Genomic DNA, 19,018 nt, shown 5'->3' with positions numbered 1-19,018 from the left:
TCAGCATCTGCAAGAGGTGGAAGAATAGAACCCTTCAGTCATGGATCAAATAATTTTGCAAAAATATCTGTGCTCATTTCAGTCATCCCATTCTTAGGCAGCACTTTTGAGAGGCAATATTTTGATTCTTGCATGATTACATCAGTGTCCTCCTCTAGTTTAAAATCCACGATCCCTATTTTCCAGCAGATGTCCCTGTCTTCACATCCCACACCCCAAGTCAACAGGAGTTCCACATTAAACTTAATGCCTCATGGAAGACTCTGGTGAAGCTGTCTGGCAGGGATTCAAACTATGGGCTTTGTGTGCTCTATCAGTCCTGTAACAGTCTTTGAACATTGTTTTCTGTGTGCGTGTGTTTTATTTCGAACAGCAACATTTCTCTCCCCCTGGTGTCATCCCTTCCTAATAAAGAAAAGGTAACTAAAACAAATGACCATGAGGAATTGTGGTTAAGGCACTGGATGGAGACTCAGAGATTGGGGTTCCCATCACAGACTCACTGCACAACCTTGGGACAATCACTTAGGCTGAGATTTTCAAAGCTGTCCTAGGGAGTCAACTTTTAATGGAAATTATCCCTAAGATTGCTTTTAAACATCTTACCCTTAGCCTTGGTCTATACTGAGGGGGGTGGGGGGTGGTCAATCTAAGTTACGCAACTTCAGCTACATGAATAACATAGCTGAAGTCGACGTATTTAGACCTACTCACCGTGGTGTCTTCACTGTGGTGGGTCGACTGCTGCCGCTTCCCCGTTAACTCTGCCTGTGCCTCTCGCGGCGGTGGAGTACAGGAGTCGATGGGAGAGCACTTGGAGATTGATTTATTGCATCTAGACTAGATGCGATAAATCGACCCCTGCTGGATCGATCACTGCCCGCCTGTCCGGCGGGTAGTGTAGACATATCCTTAGTCTCTTTATTTTTCAGTTCCTCATCTGTAAAACGTGGAGAATAGTCCTCCTTTATCTTATTGGGATGTTTTGAAGATAAATATGCTAATGATTTGGAGATAGTCAAATAATACGGTGCCTGGACCATATAAGCTGCTAGATAGATGCAACATAAGATGTACACAATTTGTAAATGTACAATTTTAAAAACATATATAGTGTACTTAGTAGTTTCTATGAGACTACAGTGTCTGTAAGGAGTAAACACATATTTAAACTCCTGTTTTAGACTAAAATATAGATACCTTTTAAAAAAGTGGATTATTTGTTTCATAGACTATACCAGGCACTTCAGTACCGTTATGCAGCTCTTTATGATATTCTATTAGGTGTAGCGTTGTAGCAAGTTACAGTACAGGATCCTTTACCGCACTTATTCAAGAGTATATTAAGGAAATAATATAGGAAAATGCTACAAGTACATAAGTAATCAGTGTTCTAACATTAACTCTACCCTTTTAAACCATAAAGCAACTCAGTCAGTCATCATTATAATTTAATGGTCTGAAAGAAGCACCCAGAAGAGTAAACTTCTTGTCTTTCATTCTTGCAATTTAAAACATTATTTTTTCATAAAAAAGGTAATTTAAAAGGACTTACCTTTGTCTTAACTGTTAGTGGCAAATTGTCAGGGGAATTTAGCTGTACAAATCAGAGTCCTCCTACTCCCATTTGCTGCTGTCTATGATGGGAGGCTGTCCTAGGCCTCCAGATGAAGGGAACATAGCTGCCTATACAACATAGTTTTGTTCTTCACTGCCCACTGGGGAGTTTTGTTATAATTCAGCTCTGTGGGGACAGGGAGGCCAAGTTGTCTCTGGTGAAATTACTCTTCTTGGTAGAACATTTCTATCATGGCTTCTTTGCTTAGCCTAAATTGGGACTAAGAGTTAACAGGAAAACATCTACAAAAACAACAAGGAGTCTGGTGGCACCTTAAAGACTAACAGATTTATTTGGGCATAAGCTTTCGTGGGTAAAAACCTCACTTCTTCAGGTGAAGATGCACCTGAAGAAGTGAGGATTTTACCCACGAAAGCTTATGCCCAAATAAATCTGTTAGTCTTTAAGGTGCCACCAGATTCCTTGTTGTTTTTGTAGATACAGACTAACACGGCTACCCCCTGATAGGAAAACATCTAGTAACCAAATGGCCATAGCAGCTTTTGCAGGGTGGGAGGGTCAAGATTGCATTGCTATAAACTTTAGTTTTTCAGTGTCACTTCCGTTTCCTTCTGATTTGTCATGTAATTCGCTGAACATCATGTTTAATAGATTTCAGATTGTGGCAGAGAAAAATCAAATCTGGGGAGAAAACTGCCATATCTTCGTGTTCTGTGCATAAATGTATGTTCAGCACACAGAAACTGGAAGCTTTTGAGTATGTAAACAGCCTTGTGAGAAATTAAACGAGCTTCCTGAATTCTAAAGGAAAAAGGATTTATAATGCAGTCTGCATTTGGTGACCACAAATCTTCTGCAGTTGCTTAATTTGAAACATGCAAATAGTCTCATTTACTTCAATGAAATTACTCATGTGCTTAAAGTTAAGCATATGTGTGTTTGCAGGATCAGGACCAAAATGGTCAATAGCCATCTTCATGCCTTAGAAAAGGATAATAAACCTTAACTGTTCCTTTGGTTACATGAACAGGATGATGCTTATATCCTCAGACTATAGAGGCTCCTTGGGTCAAATCTACTATTGCTCCATGCTTGAGCCAATTGGCTTCCTGCAGCTGATGTGTTTATGATCCATACCCAGGACTTTCTGGAGTAATTAATGTACTGTCTAGAATAAGTGCATGGCGCATCTTTATTCAGCTACAGCACCTCTTTTATAATGGACTAATAATTAGAAAATGTGTAACCGCAATACATCTATTTGATATGAAAATAGACTTCATTTAGGAACTGTTTGTAGATAAAGGTGTTGGTGTCAACCATAATACTCCCGGCCAAGATAAAAAGTTCACAGCAGGGGCCTTTGTAAAAATGATTATAACGGCTGCTGTCATATTTAAATACAAATAAAAAGGACATTTTTCTTTGTAAATGCATCCACTAGAAAAAAAGATCACAGAACCAGACTCTATTCAATTCCATGCTGATTCAAAATGAACTGAAGGTAACAACTACAATGTTTTAATCAATCTAAGTACCTTTATGGCCCTCAGCACCACAGTATCTATCAGGCCCTCACGATCATGAATAGATTTTATCCTCACAAAGACCCTGTGAGTAAGGGAGGCATTTTCCTGTTTCACAGATGAGGAACTGAGGCAAACAAAAATCAAGTGCCTTTTCCATGGTCACACTGAAAGTCTTTGGTGGAAGCAATAATTGAATCCAGGTTTCCTGAATCCCTCCATTGTTCTCTCCACTAGACCAGTCTTCCTATCTTTTATACATATGTGTTATTGGAACGTTGTATGCCAGTGTTAAGAGGTAATAACTCCTCCTTTGCTTGTTTGTAGGGTTTTAGGAAACAAACATACATCTGTTAGAGGTTTCCATGCAACAGGGAAATAGCACAGAATACTAAAAAAATTAAACCGTGTGCTGTTAACTAGCCTAATGGGTTTATGCTAATATAAAATGTAATAAAAATAGAGGCCACTGTCTCCTTAAGATGAAAGAAAGGAAATTTGTATCTGCTTCCAAGGAATGACTAGCATGTACTTATCTAATTGACTGTATATTTTGTCTAGGTGTTGAGGGAAAGCTAAGAGAATGAAGACTCTAAGCCCACAGTGGAAGCATGATATGGCGATGCAGTGGTGGTGCTGAATTGTTCTCTCTGATGGCTCTATGGGAGTGGATAGCACTGAGTCTTCATTGCTGGGTTTTAGCGGTTGCTGCCGTTTCGGATCAGCATGCCACAAGCTCCTTCGACTGGCTCCTCTCTGATAAGGGACCCTTCCATCGCTCACAGGAATACACAGATTTTGTGGACAGAAGTCGACAGGGATTTAGCACAAGATACAAGATTTACAGGTATGAAGCAAAGGGAAGGCAATTACAGAGATTTCATCCTTAGAAGTTATACATACATAATAAGAGTTTGTTTGTTTTTTAAGGGAAAGTGTCAGATGTGGGAACAAATTCATAGACGAATTAATTGCTGAAATATATGTAGGGCCATTTTTGCATTATATATTATGGAAATGCTTGCTTATGCTGTTTTTGTCTTGTTTTAAGAGATTTTGGTGACTGATAAAGTTGATCTGGAAATAATTGACAGCAACCATATCTTCCTGAAATTCCTGGGCTCTCCTCCAAAGTAATGTTAACTCCCAATAATATCCTTAGACATTAATTTCTCTTCCCTAATTGCTGAGGGATAGATCAGAGCACCCTTGTTCAACCAGAATAGTACCTTGCTTCTCAAGTAGTTCCATTGATTGAAACCATTGTACAAATCATTGACTTCAAGTGGGGCCAGGATTTCACCCAGCCTCAGTATCGGTAGCTTAAAATGACTCAAAGATTTTAAATATAGGTAGGTCCATGGTTTCAAAAGCAGCTTTTAATTTTGGATTCTTCATTCCTTAGGACCTGATTTTCTACAATGCGGAGCACCGTCAGCTGCTATTGACTGGAGCTGTGGGTGCTCAGCCCTTCTGAATTCAGGCATTTGGTTGGCCTGATTATGGTTGAATAGACAAAAAGAGAGGCACCCAAAATTAGAGGCCAGTTTTGAAAATGCAGGTTTCACTGCAGAATTGCTTTTGCTGATTGTCTGCAGCCTGCCAATCCTCTGTTCTGCTGAGTCAACTAAGAGTTACATCCTTCTTGTCACTATGACAAGGTAAACAATTCAAGACGTACATTAACAAATATGTTATCTTTAAAAAAGAAATGGGAAGTAGAAGGGAGAATACAATGGGATGGTAGAGAGCCTATGGGTAAAGAGAAAGAAGGGGGAAAAGGGGGGCCCATGAGACAATGGGAAAAGGAAGGAAGTCTGACAGAAGAGACATTTTTCTCTCTTAATGTTCTGGATATAGACAAACAGTTCTCCACCAGCCAAGGGAAGGAGGCTTCAACAAATACAGGCCGTCTGTCAGCTTCTCCCATAATTCAGCCCCCCTATCTGCACTTAAGCCCATAAGATGGTTTACACAGGTACCTGTTCTGCACAGATTGTTCTGTGGCAGTTTCCAGCTTTTTTGTAAACAGGAAGCAGTGTATTAGAGAAAGGGAAAAGATTATTTATTTATTTACCAGTGTTCAATCAAATTACTGGTAACTTATAATAAGTTTTTTTAGAATTTTGAAGCTGATACATTTTGTATCTTAAAACACCTGGCCTATTTTCCTTTTCTCTGTGCATGCACCAGAGGGCGCTGTGTTGCAGGTCAATTTTGCTGTAGGATCTCCTGCAACATAAAGAGGAATTAAAAACATTTTGCAATAAAATGTGATTCAGAAATGTGCACTGATAAAGTAGTCTGTCTCAACAGAATAGTAGCACTCGATATGTACTGCATTTTAAGAGCCAGCCATCAAAGCCAATAATATAAAGTCTGAAAGAATGTATTTTATTTGTATTATTTTCTATTAGTCAACAGTGAACCAACATTATCTTGGTAACAAAATGAAAGAAGTGTATTTTAGTTTAATCCTTTCAATAAGGTCATGGAGAATGTACTATGTCCAATCACCTTTAGGACTACAAGAAGCTGAGAAGGGGTTTTTTGTGTTTTTTTTCCCTCCTCCTCCGAGCCATCATTACAGAAACATTGTCAAGTCTGGCAGATCTGTAATCAGACCTGTCATATTTGGTTAAGTTTGTGGGTGTATTTACATTGCTCCATCCCTCAGATAGCAGGATTCGTGTATATTTCAATACCATGCCTACTCCCCTCAAGAAATGTGCAGGCAGGCAAAACAGAGGAGTAGAACATTAAATTGCTACTGCTGATCAACAAGAAACAGTACCCTGTGAATATCAATTCCCCAGATAAGAAACCTAACTGTAAGATTTCCTTATAAGACTACCACCCCCTTAATAAGTTGTTCAGAACCAATGTTAAATATGGGGAAATACTGTAAAATATTGGAGAATTTTTTAAAATAAAGGTTGTTTTTAATCCCTATTGATTTTCTATGGACTGTCACAGATAAAGGTATTTGGTGCCTAATTGTTCTCCTCCTGCCTGACAACCCTCTGTATTTCCTGAATGAATGTGACCCTACCATGTCCAGGGTTAAAGGGAGGTGGTGTCAGCTGCCTTCTTGTCATCACCTCCACGTCAGCCCCAAAAGGCTCTCCAGGGGCTTGCTGATGATGGCTGAGGAGGGGATGAAATGGGCTGAGAGAATGAATTATTTTATGTATGATTCCCTTCTATGCTGGAACCCTTTTCATTGAGGAGGTTGTGAGAGCACTGCTGGCTGGCATAGCCCTTATAACACAGCAGTGATGGAATAGGTGGAGTGATTCAGGGCAAATAGTTTGAAGTGTTCCTTGTGAAGTTCATTTCTCGCCAGAGTCCTCCTTCAGTGGCTCTTTCCACAGACGAGGGTAATAGAATCCTTGTGTATTGTGCGGAGCAGCTGCTAGCATATAGGGAGTAGGAGCAGAGACTAAAAGTCAACCTGTATTTTGGAAGGTAGGTTTCTGCACTGCAGGGACAGAACAAGCTGCAGCAGGCAGCAGCTCACTTGCTATCTCTGCAGTCCAGTCCCACCAGCCAATATGGAAAGTGACCCATTTGATCTCTAGAGCCACATCCCACATCCTTACACAACAACTGCTCTACTCAGTTATTGTCTAATCAGCAACAGCCTAAAGCTGACTAGATGCTCATATAAATACATATAAATAAAATAATCATAGTAAAAGTGTTCAGCTGCTGGAAACCTGCATTCTGTGACATATTTAACTACTGTTCAAAAATGATGGTGCCCTTTTTTCTTGTGGATGGTGTTTGACCAGGCGGAGAGCACAACATATGATTTTTGTTTTCCAAAAGCAGAAAAATTATGCTATGACTAAAATTCTGTTCTCTTTCCCATGGAATATTTTTGCTTTCAGTGTAGTATTTTCTATTACAATCATGTTCAGAATAAAAAGAGATCATTCATTTTATCTTGTTGTTGATCTTTAAATAAAGCCATTTAATGCATATTTACAGAAACAGTAAAATGCTAGAGAGTAAAGACATGATCCTGTATCATTAAAACCAGTGGACGTTTTGCCATTGACATGAATGGGAGCAGGATCATGCCCTAAATGCCCACAAAAATACAGAATTATTAAAAGACCACTGAAGTGTCAAATACCGAGAAGAATGGGATTTTACTATGACTAGTGCTATAAGCTTGATGGCTGTGCTGAATGAGGGAGCTCTGTGGGAGCATTTTGTGGTTATCTGATAATAACTATTGCCTGAAAACAGTGTTATACAATTGAACTCAAGAATATTCATTGACTAAGAATCTCCAGTTGTTTGAGGGTTTTCAAACAAATCTTTCTCATGTCAGAGAATGGATCAATTTTAGATGTTTTGTCTAGGTACTGTCTAGATAAGTCTAAGCCCAAAATATGATCTAATTTCCTTGAGCTTCCATTACTTTAATTTTCATCATCCACCGGGTTCCCGAACTACATAACCTGCCTACATTTTAGAAAGTCATGCTCTGGGCTAAAACACTTCTCAGAATCTCCAGACCCATACGTTCTAAATTCTACAGGTACAAACACCAAGATTCTATGCTGATGTTCCTAATTTCTCCCTATTTCCTAATTTTGTTTGTATGTCCATGTAGTAAAGAGAGAACGAATCATGTTGCACAATCACTCTCTTGTCACTATAAAGGAGCATTCACCTTGCTATGAAAGTTACTGGCTGGTATAAATCATAGAGATAAAGCCAAAGGTTGGTACTGTGTGAGTGGTGCATATTAACTGAATCCATTTTTTATAGAAGGTTCCTAACCTAAGCAGAACAGGCACATTTCTGAAGGAAAAAGATGTAATTTCTACCACCTCTTTATTTAGTTTTTAGAGAGTATAATGGCTAGTGAAAATAAAACAGGTACATGAAGTAGGGAAGAACAGTGTTAGTGCTTGGCTAGTTGTTATATTTTAATCCATTAACTAAGGATCAGTTATCTCTGTGTGTGTACATAGGCACGTGATCTGATTCTGCAAAAGTACAGAGTGCTTTCAACTCCTTCAATAGGACAGGGCTGGAAGCTAGCACACATGTAATTCACTGTATTCCCGTTGGTTACGGGAATCAGAGAACAATACAGTATTACAACTAATGTTATAGACTGTGCCACTAAAAAGTACCCTATATATTCGATCATAAGCCAGTTTGTTTATAAGCCGACCCCCCCAAGATGGATAAGTAAAAATTGAAAATTTTTATGACCCGTTCATAAGCCGACCCTATTATACAGGGGTCAGCAAACTTTGGCTCCCGGTCCATCAGGATAAGCTGCTGGTGGTCCGAGATGGTTTGTTTACCTCTAGCGTCCGCAGGCACGGAGGTAAACCTAAGTAAACAAAGTGTCCCGGCGCACCAGCTGCTTACCCTGATGGGCCGGGACAGCAACTGGTGGGGAAATTGTTTGGGGGGGGAGAAGCTGGGGGTCAGGGGAGTAACCCCTATGACCACACTCCACATGACCCCATCTCTAGCCCGGGACCCCCACATTCTCCCCATCCCATCCCTTCCCACCTTATCTGGGGAGGGCCAGGGAAGGAAGTCTCTGGCCTGGCTGGAGTTGCTCTGGCAAGCTGGGCAGTGCGGCCACAGCCTGCTTCGGCGGGCCAGACCAGGCGGCGGGGCTGCAGCATGTTCCAGCGGGCTGGGACGGCTGGCGCGACCGCAGCCTGCTCTGGGGGGGCGGGGCCAAGCAGCACGGCTGAAGCCTGCCAGCCGGAGCTGCAGCTGCTTCGGAGGCTGGGGGGAGAGCAGCGTGGCCAGAAGCGGAGAGACTCTGGCCCACCTCTTCCCTTCTGGCTTTGCTGGCTGTGCTGCTTCTCCTTGCTCCCTCTGTTGGGGGGAGGGGCTGTGTCCCACCTCTCCCTCCCTATACCCGTTCATAAGCCGACCCCCTTCTCTGGTGCTTCCCTTTTTTACTAAAAAAATTTGGCTTATGAACGAGTATACACGGTAGTCATTTTCTGCACTGCAGAATGATATGCCCTATAATTTCCAATAGGAAGTCCCACACATGCCATGGACAAATTTAACTACTGCAGTTGGTGAATCTTTTGTTTTTTTGTGGAATTTACTACAATTAAGCTACAGACAGAACTGTGCAGAAAAGCACCTGGACTGATTCTGGAGAAGTGTGCTGGCCTCTAAATTAGCTGGATTGCTGTACTGATATTGTATGGAATATTCTTTCTGTGTTGAATAAAAGTTAAAAATTTTGTTAAAGAATTTCAAGTTTGTGCTTTGTTATTGTATACTCACATAATACACAGTGTTACTTATGCAAATCAGCAGGCAGGGAAGAGGGATCTAAAACCAAACAAAAGGAGACTAGAGAAATGCCAGATATGGAAAGAGTGATTGGGAAATTGGGAAAGCAGGTGTAAAGATAATTCTTTCTTGGATTGTTTAGAACATTACAACTATGTATCATGGACCTGACTGCACACTTACTTGTGTCATATAGAGCTCCTTGCTAGATTGAGTAGGAATCGTGTGATTTTTCTACTGTAATCTGACGGTTTCCTTCCAAAATTTGTGATGTACCAGCAAGGATTATTTCCTCTTTTTCTTTTCTACTTATTGCACAAGGCTTTATTCTGATAATGTAATGACAGATAATTTAGTCAGAAGGAGAATAATTTAAAATATGAATTAACTTGTTAAACTTAGCAGTGACTAAAACTGTGTAAACCTAACAAATGAGCAATAGAAATTCACAGACAATTTTGGCCAAAAATAATAATAATAATAATAATTAATAATTAATAATAAAAATGCTGAGGTTCTCACAAACCTGTAGAATTCTATGCAACATGAAATTAACATCCTATTTTTTTAAATGCCCTTTTCTAATGAAGATGTTGTGTTTCTTTGTTTTTGGGTCAGGGATGCAATTAAGGAATAAAAAAATAATGTTATATACCTAACAAATACTTCCATGGTAAAGAATACTGCTTTATCTGATGTACTCTAAATTCATTTCTAACCTACAACTTAAAGTAAACAACATTAAGAGCCAGATTATGCAGTTCTTAATAATGTTCTTGAGCACTTGCTCATACAGGTAGTCCCCACTGAAGTCAAATGTAGTATTGGGGACTGTGCCTTCAAAGGCTGAGCTTCCCAAACAGAGAGTCTGTGCAGGGTGCTGTGAAGCTCTTGTTATGCCCTGTGCGTTGGAAAGGGACACAGAATAAAGCAGATGTCTTGAAAGCTCCTTAAACAGTGAGTGATCACTCAACTACACAACTAGCAGCAGCGCAAGCTGTCTTTCACTGCCCTACCAATGTAGCTGAACAATGAGCTGGATGGATCACCCGTAGATTAAAGAGGTGGTTCCATCTCTGTGTCTATAACGCCCATAACCACTCTGATGAGAGTGCTAATAATGCTAACTGTTGGTTGGGTTGTGGAAACCTAGTACACTGGGTGCAGTACTGAGACCAGTATAGGCTACAATGAACATCAGACAGGAACAGCCTTTAGTTGCTACCAATTTGTGGTTGATCTGAATTGTTGAGCCAGAGATTTTAGGGGGATGAGAGAGATTAATTGCGTACCTACATTAAATAATGGCTAATGATGTTTCTGTAATAAAATGTCAGGTGTGTATTGTTTTGGACACATAGCCTATCCCAATCTGCCTTGAGCATGATGGAAAGTATGGAGAAATTTCTGATAGCATCCCTTTCAAATGACTAAGGTCACTTTATACCTTCCTTGGTGCTATTATTTCAATTTGTCAGGCTGAAGACTTTACAAGGCATTACTACTTCTAGTTAGGCTTTACTGTGACTGTTCTCCTTTTAAGCAGAAGGGCCAGAAATGTCCTTTCCTTGAAATAAAAAAAGGCTTCTTCAGAATGCAGGGGAAAACCCTAATTCCTCAGTTTCTGTGCATTCCCATTGTTCCTTGTTTTGTCCTGAATGCTAACACATGCACCCTGAACCGCACAGTAAATAAAACAGAATGGTAGTGATAGGCAAGGGGAACATGACCAAAGGGATTGGAAGGAAAACTGAGTAAAATTACACTGTGAAGCTATAGAAAAAATGAACTGTGCTCAGATATTAGTGTACTTTAGGAAGCTTTATGAAAGTAGGGAACCGCTGACTTCATCTCTGCTGAAGCTCTGTCTGCTTGTACATTGCACTGCATGCACGTCATTGCTAGACACTGAGAACTGAGATTATAAATTCACTTCAGGGAAAACATGGTTACTCTTCACAACTGCAGTTTCAAAGGGGAATAATCAGCAGAAACAGTCCAGTCTGCTTTTTCCAGAGAATCTCTGCATTGGTAAATTGCTTTTGGCTTGTATCATAATTGGTCCATTTCCTTTAGGGAATTTTCCATTCAGCCTGATGGAAAAAAGCATACAATATTCAGAGGGGGATCATCATTCTCTGAAGGTGTGCCAAGGAATAGTCTACTGAATGCATAAATTCCTCATTCTAAATCCAGTGGCTCACAGATCAGGGAAGGAGAAGAGCAGCTCAAGTTTTTGGAGGAATGAGACGGAGGGAACTTTGTTGAATACCTAAAGTGACGAATACAACAGAAGTGCCATGTTTCTGCTGCATGCACCAGCCCACGGAGCCAGTTATGGGGAGGATAGGGTACCCTATAAAAAGAGTGTAGTAATGGATTTACTAAACCTGCACACTTGAGAGCTCTGTGGATAAATGCATCTCAATGCTCCCTCTGGAGCAGTGCAGCTCCATGAGGCAGTGCATTCAATGCCCAGAATGTCCCATCCTTTCAGTCTCATAACCCATCACCTCTGCTCTAACATTACCCAGATTGGTCTTTGGCAAATCAAAGACAAATTCCAGGCAAATGAGCCAAGTCCAGTAATATTACTTCATGTGTAACTTTAATTCAACGTGAGTAAGTATTGCAAAGTCAAGTCCAAAAAACTCCATAAGCTAATACTGAGTCCAGCTAATAGTTCAGATACTCACCTGTCTTTAACAAAGGAATATTTTATTGACAGTTGTATAGGAAAAGAGAAAATAAAATAAAAGACAAGCAAATACAAATATAACTATGGGTCAGAACAGAAATGAATGGAAAGACTCCCATTGTTTCCGAAGGGCCTTGGACTAGGCCCCATATGAGTCTACAGAAAGCCTAGTAAAAGCCACACTGAGCAGTTACAGAATAATTAAACATTATTTGGACCTTCTATATGGTAGAAAAGTCTCCACATCCAACTCAAAACTCTCTCTCTTTTGTCAGCTCTGTGTGGCTGGTCACACACCCAGTGTAACTGGAAACTGCTGTAGATGTAAACCTCGGGTTCTTAGATATTACAGTGAGAAGCACCTTAGAAAAATCTTGTATAGATAGGTAGACACATAGATTGGTTGGAAGGTAGAAGCCCAAGACCTAAGACTCCAGATAAATCTGGGGTTATACCATTCTTTGTCAGTGCACGTATATCCTAAACTTTCCCTTTTACGGATGTATGGCCTGACCCTTCAGCCTCTCTTCACATGAGTAGTTTCACTGAAATTGTTGGTGCAAGAGCACCACTGGTTAATATGAATGCAATTTTTAAGGGGGAAAACAGCAGCACTTCTTGTGTTGAAATCTGTAGCTGAAAGAAGCCAACAGAAATGGATACTGACAGAGCACATCTTTGCGCCAGGAAGAAATATAATTGTTAATTTATAGACATTGGGTCTGATTTTCAAAGGTGCTTGTTGCTTCTATTGGTTTTAATTGTTTTAAACTGCAGACCATAGGGACCTGATCCAGGACCTTTACTCTCATGAGTAAAACTATTAACTTAATTGCGGCTACTCTTGTGAAGAAGCACCATTTGCTTGAACATGGTTGGAGGAGCTTAATTATTTTATTTCCTGAACCTACTTCTGATGACATTTTCAAATGCAGATTTCCCCTCACAAGGAAGCATTGCTTTTTTTTTTAACCCTTAAGGATTATGTATGTTAGCCAGTGATGCTTTTATTGCTTTCCATCACCAAATATATATTAGAAGCATTTCTCAACATATTTGTGTAGGCAAACCCTTGGAGGGCACAGACCTATAGTAAAAAGGTTAGAAAGATACCAGATGGAAATAGAAACTGAGAATTAAAAATGGACAAGTTGGATACACTTCTCATAGAGAACATTCATTGAATTATAAATGTCTGGCAATACAAACAACCAACAGTTTCAAAGGACTTGCTAGTGACCTGTGGTATGTGTTCACACAGGCACATGGGGGAGTGTGAGTTGCCCCTGTTATTCACCTGTACGGAATAACCTGTATGGCAGACACCACACTCCCACAGTATGTCTACACAGCAAGTAGGATCCTGTGGCAGTGAGTCTCAGAGCCCAGGCCGACAGACTCGGGATCGTGCTATGGCGCTAAAACTAGGTGTGTAGATGTTTGGGTTCAGGCTGGAGTTCAGGCTCTGAAGCCTAGGGAGGGGTGTGTGATTCAGAATCCAAACTCCAGTCTGAACATCTACACACCTAGTTTTAGCATCATAGCCCTTCAAGCCTGATTCTGTAGCCCCGGGCTCTGAAACTCACTGCCATAGATCCTACTTGCTGTGTAGACGTACCACGAGAGGCCTCTACTTCTCCTCCCATCCAATGGAGACAGGCAGGCAGGGTTGGAGATTGGCGGAGCCTTAGCTCTGTCCTCATAGTATACCAGCCAACACAGCACAGCTGTCACGGAAGACGAAATAGTCTGCCCTAGGTAAAGGGCTGGCACAGATTCCATCTCTCTTGGAATAAGGAGGAAACTAGGGACAAAATTGTGACTTGGAGAGACAGTTCAGTCCCTAATATGTCCTTTACACAGGGTATTGGTAATTCCATGATGGCAAAAAGTGTCAGATCTGGAGAGGTGCTGAACACTTACAGCTCCTACTGATTTCAAAGTAAATAAGTGTGTTCAGCATCTCGTAGGACTGAATCCTAAAAAAACAACGGGCCTAATCCTACCAAATTCAGTTTGATCCCATTTTATCCAGCTCTGGATCTCAATAAGGGCAGAATCAGGCCAAAGCACAGCTTCTTCCCCCTGTTCCCCACCCTCTATGTCATGTTGTCTAAGTCTAAGGGCTTGTCTACACAGCAGAGTGTGATTCTACAGCGCACCAGCTTGTCACACAGGAACGTCCCGCGTGGACACTCCTACAATGCAGGGAAAGTCCCTGAGTGCAGCTGGAAATATTAATGTTTCAAAGAGTGGTATGCTGAGCTTCTCTCCAGGATTTCCCCTGCACTGTAGCAGTGTCCACACGGGATTTTACTGTGTGGGAAGCTGGTGTGCGGTAGATTTACATCCTGGCTTGCAATGCAGTAACTAGCTGTGTAGACAAGCCCTTAAATTATTGGGGTTGAATGTAGAAGGAAGGTAGAGTTTCTCTTTCAATGAGATAAACAACTGTTAATGCTGGATAGGATACACTGGACCATACAGTTGGCTAGGCCAGCAGGATTAGAAGTGTTCTCAGGAGTCAGTTTGTTTGAGAAGAGCACAAGTGTGTTTCTGTTTGGCAACAAAACAAAATATCACTGCCAACCTTGCCTTCTGTCTTTTTTTTAATACACAATAGGATCTGTGTTTTGACAATCCCTCTTTTTATTTCTTCCTATTTGTTTGGAGTATTTAACCAAAGGAAAGTTAGTTCTCTCTTAGTTTGTAATACTCTTTTTAGACAGGAATTTTCAAGATCACAAGCGAAACTCAGATGAGGGGAAAAAAACTAAATAAACAAATGAATGCCAACCCCCCCCCCACTTTTATGATAACGCTAATCTGCTTCCAGAATAGGGTTGTTTTAAAACATCAGTGTTTTGAGTAAGGATACATTTTACATCCTAGGCTAGGTTTCCCTAGAACTGAGGTGATTTATTTAGAGAATTCCGAGTATCATAATTTCCAGTTAGTGAGTTTATGAAATCATTTAAATTGCCCTAAAAATATAAAGATAAAAGAGGCTTTAACTTAACAGTTCCATGAAGCCACCGGAGTAGCATAAGAGCTATTTAACACTAATAATAGATTCGTTCTCCAGTCAGCAGGCTGGACTGCCAGGATCTTGGAAATGAAATCAGGTCATTATCATTAATTCTTTGAAGATTTTGGTTAGTTGCGTCTTTGTTCTCTCATTTGCCATTCATTTTCATTTTCCTTTGAATGCCCTGCCTATACTGTCACTTTTATTCAAGATGTAGACAAGTCAATATAAATGATCATTTTAGGAAAATGAAATAACAATTACATGGATTTATCTTGGTATCTGAATCAGGATTTTTATTATATGGTTTCACTCCTCTCTACTTCTGCCTTAGCCAGCCTTTCTCATTCTTTATTGCTATTAGCTCAGTGGTCATCTCCCATATTAAATTGCTGTAATTTCCAGGAATTGTTTTCTTTGGTTATATATGATGGTTACATTTGGTTTTTGTACATCTTAAGTGTCACTATTCATACTTTGCTTAAGGACATATTGTGCAAAGTGTAATTTTTGTCAATAGGGAGAAGAACTAGATAGCAGCAGTAGCCTTGTTTTTATGTTGCCACAGTTATAGGTTTGAAGGTCTGAGTTATCTTAGTATACACAAGTATTTGTATGTTTCCTGCATATGAAAAGGACAAATAGATACCCAACATTTTCACTCTGTGTTAATTATTTGTCATTTTCTCCTGATATATTTGGTTTAAGTTGATGGTCAGTGCCCCAGACTTCAAATCTTTGTTATCTTCTTGGCTTTGATTGATTCTATAGAATGTGCTAATCATTATTCTGGTCATGAACTGTGAGCACATAGCTTCTAATGTACTAGTAAAACTATTAACATTAACAGACAGACCAAACTCCTTCCAACAGAGGCCTTTGTGAAGTAAAACAATTCTTTAAAAAGAATTTCTACTCCCTGATTGCTGGGTTCACAGTAGAGTCTCAAAATGCTTGTTACAGATAATAATAATTCTCTTGAAGGTTTACCAAAATCAGCATGGGCTCCAAACCAAAATTTACCTTCTGATACATATAATTTGTAGTTTATTTAAACAATATTGAAAAAAGATATTTTCAGGGGCCGATATATGTTCTTAAAACTGCACATGCAAATCCCACTAACAGTTACAGAAGTTGAGCACACAACTCCCCTGTGCATTGAGGACAGAATATCTGGCCTTCAGTAATGAATATTAATTCGTCAGGGTGACAAAATGTATACACTTTTGACTCAATAGCAATACAGTTTAAAGTCAAAAGCACCAGCCATATTCCAAATATATGAAAGACTGACAGAATCTCAGACTTCAGGAAATACCATAATCAATAAATTTACAAGGAATCTCTCAATTTGAAGTAATTCTGAACAAATTATAGTGCATAAGAACTAAGACAGGCCTGTAGATTAATAAGTTATGTCTGTTTTGATTAATGTGACTTTGGATGTTGCAAATAGGAATAAATCCAGCTACTGATCACAGAAAAAGATTTTCTAATTAGAAAGTCTTGAAGCCCTACACAGCAGCAATACCTGTTACAGATCATTTTCTTTAATGTTTTATTCAAACTACTTATAGGGTGCCTTCCAAAAAGCACCTGCAGTAGATTCTATATAATAAAACCAAAATACAGTACAGAACATTAATAACTAAAGAACCAATCATATAAATTCCATGGCAGATGGAACCAAGGCATATATCAAAAATAGAAATTCAGTGACTGGGTAAACCAGTACACTAAAAAAATATTAATAGAGAACAATTTCTTAATTGATACAAACATTTCCCTGTTTCTCAGCAGAGGTGTAAAGCTAGAAATGTTGTAGTGAGGTCTCATGATACTAAGGTCTGATTAATTATTTATTATTATTATTATTATTATTTATTTTATTTTAAAAACATACTGCACTTGGAGCCATGAAATTTGTTAAAAGAGGACACTGCTTGCAATAGATGGATAATGTACATTCTGTAGTGTGTTACTCTTGGTTTTATTATTGCTACTTCGCTCATTCACCAGTTTCTAAAATTCAAGCATTTCCAATGGGTCTCTCAGTCAGTGTGAATTATCATCATTTGAGAGAGAGAGTGTATGCGCTTAAGAGAGAATTTCAGTCTATATAGGATCAGGAAGGATACTGGCTCGTTAGGGACAGCAGAAAGTAACTTCTGGAATGTGCCTTCCCCTATCACTGAGGGGCTTTGCCAGTGAGATTTGGGGGTATTTCTGGATCCCTGACAGCTCTTGAAGTTCCTTGCAGTGCTGGTCACAAGAATCTTTTCTTATCTCATTTTGGTGCAAACCTTGTAATTGTTTCTTTCTGAGGTAGACCTCACTTCAGTTACCCACGTTTTTTGTTATCTCCAGGCTAGATTACTGCAATATGCCGTATGTAGGGCTACAATGGAAGATGTCTAACAATCCATTGCCTGTGCAGAATTCAGCAGCCCATGTATGTAGCAGTGCTAACCATAGCGACCATATTACACCTATGCTCCAAAGAATACATCATCTTTCTTTTCGACTCTGGGTGTAATTCAGGATTTTGATATGGGTCTTGACGTCATCATTTTATTAAGCCACTTGGCAGACCTGGGTTTAATTCCTAGCTTTACGACAGACTCCTTGTCTGACCTTGGGCAAATCATTTAACCTCTGCGTGCCTCCATTTGTCCATGTGTAAAATGAGGATAAACTCAGTTATATCTGTGAGTTATGAACATACCAAGGTGATGATCACCATAGAAAAGACTATCAATAAATAAATATCTGTAAAGCACTACTATCGGAGGAACTGCTTACTCCTCATGTACTGCCATGACAGTTTAAATTTCTCCTTTAGCATTCTTAGTTTTCAATGTCTGTGTAGTTGGTGGCTAGGGGTTTACAGTGGAGGGCCCTTGTCTCTGGAATGTGCTTCCCCTTGGGTAGAATTCTGAATGTGTTGACTTTCAGAACAGAGTACAGGCTAGGGTGACCAGATGTCCCGATTTTATAGGGACAGTCCTGATTTTTGGGTCTTTTTCTTATATAGGCTCCTATTACCCCCCACCTCCATCCCGATTTTTCACATTTGCTGTCTGGTCACCCTAATGCAGGCCCATCCATTTACTCAGACTTTTGCCTGAGACGGTCATGGTGATGTGTATGTTTTGTTTCATCCCTGGGATAAAACACAGGAGATCTGTGTTCATTAGCTGGCTCTGCCACAGACATCCTGTATGTCATTGGGGCAGCCATTTAATCTCTCTGTGCCTCGGTTTCCTGTAGGTAAAACAGGGTAATACTATTTCCCTCCCCACACACTCTTTTCCTGTCTTGCAGTGTTTTTGGGAAGGTGCTGTTTCTTAGTATATGTTTGTAAATTGCTTAGTACATGGGACCCAGTCTCAGTTGGGTACTCTAGGCACTACTGTAATACAAAAATAGTATTACTACTGTTACTACTGCTAGATGTGGAATTAAGCTTGTCAACACTTATCAATAACTTAAGTAGTGGAAGCGGACTCTCAATAGAATATTATAGTTTAACGATACACCCAAAAACTTAAGAAATTAAGTTAAAATTAAAAAAAAGAAAAAAAGAAAACATTGTCGGCTTTGGAAATGTAGTGGTTTTATATACTTAGTTTCTTGCAAAACAGAAGCCTGAAGTGTGGTTCTACTCTGAAAAGAGCCCCGGTGAATATAGCATTGTGGGGTTCAAGGTTTGCTGTCAAACAAAATTGTATACAGGATTATCTCATTTCATTCTTTTTTTTCTTAATCTGAAAACTATGAAAATTTAACCTAAGACCTCAAATTCAAGCTCAGGTCTGTGTGACTTGTGCATCATCCTAGTAATAAAGATTCTGGGATTTGAGATTTCAGTTAACTATACTGAG

The 19,018-nt window shown here is 39.7% G+C and overlaps 1 protein-coding gene across 2 annotated transcripts in view; it reads left to right on the top strand.

Moving 5' to 3' along the window:
- The first annotated feature begins 3,716 nt into the window (after nucleotides 1-3,716).
- Nucleotides 3,717-19,018, top strand: part of LOC112118229 (BMP/retinoic acid-inducible neural-specific protein 3) — a 299,851-nt gene continuing 284,549 nt past the window's right edge. Inside the window, exon 1 of one of the 2 annotated variants that reach the window (XM_024216458.2) lies at nucleotides 3,717-3,952. In XM_024216458.2, coding sequence (XP_024072226.1) covers nucleotides 3,717-3,952 — 236 coding nt within the window. The remainder of the gene's footprint in view (nucleotides 3,953-19,018) is intronic. The other variant, XM_024216460.2, reaches the window with a different exon arrangement.

The sequence above is a fragment of the Terrapene carolina genome, unplaced genomic scaffold (genome assembly GCF_002925995.2).
Source record: "Terrapene carolina triunguis isolate 2854851 unplaced genomic scaffold, T_m_triunguis-2.0 Scaffold210, whole genome shotgun sequence".
NCBI classification, from domain to species: Eukaryota; Metazoa; Chordata; order Testudines; family Emydidae; genus Terrapene; species Terrapene triunguis.
The sequence above is the reverse complement of the archived record's forward strand: the minus strand, read 5'-3'. Positions and strand labels throughout refer to the sequence as shown.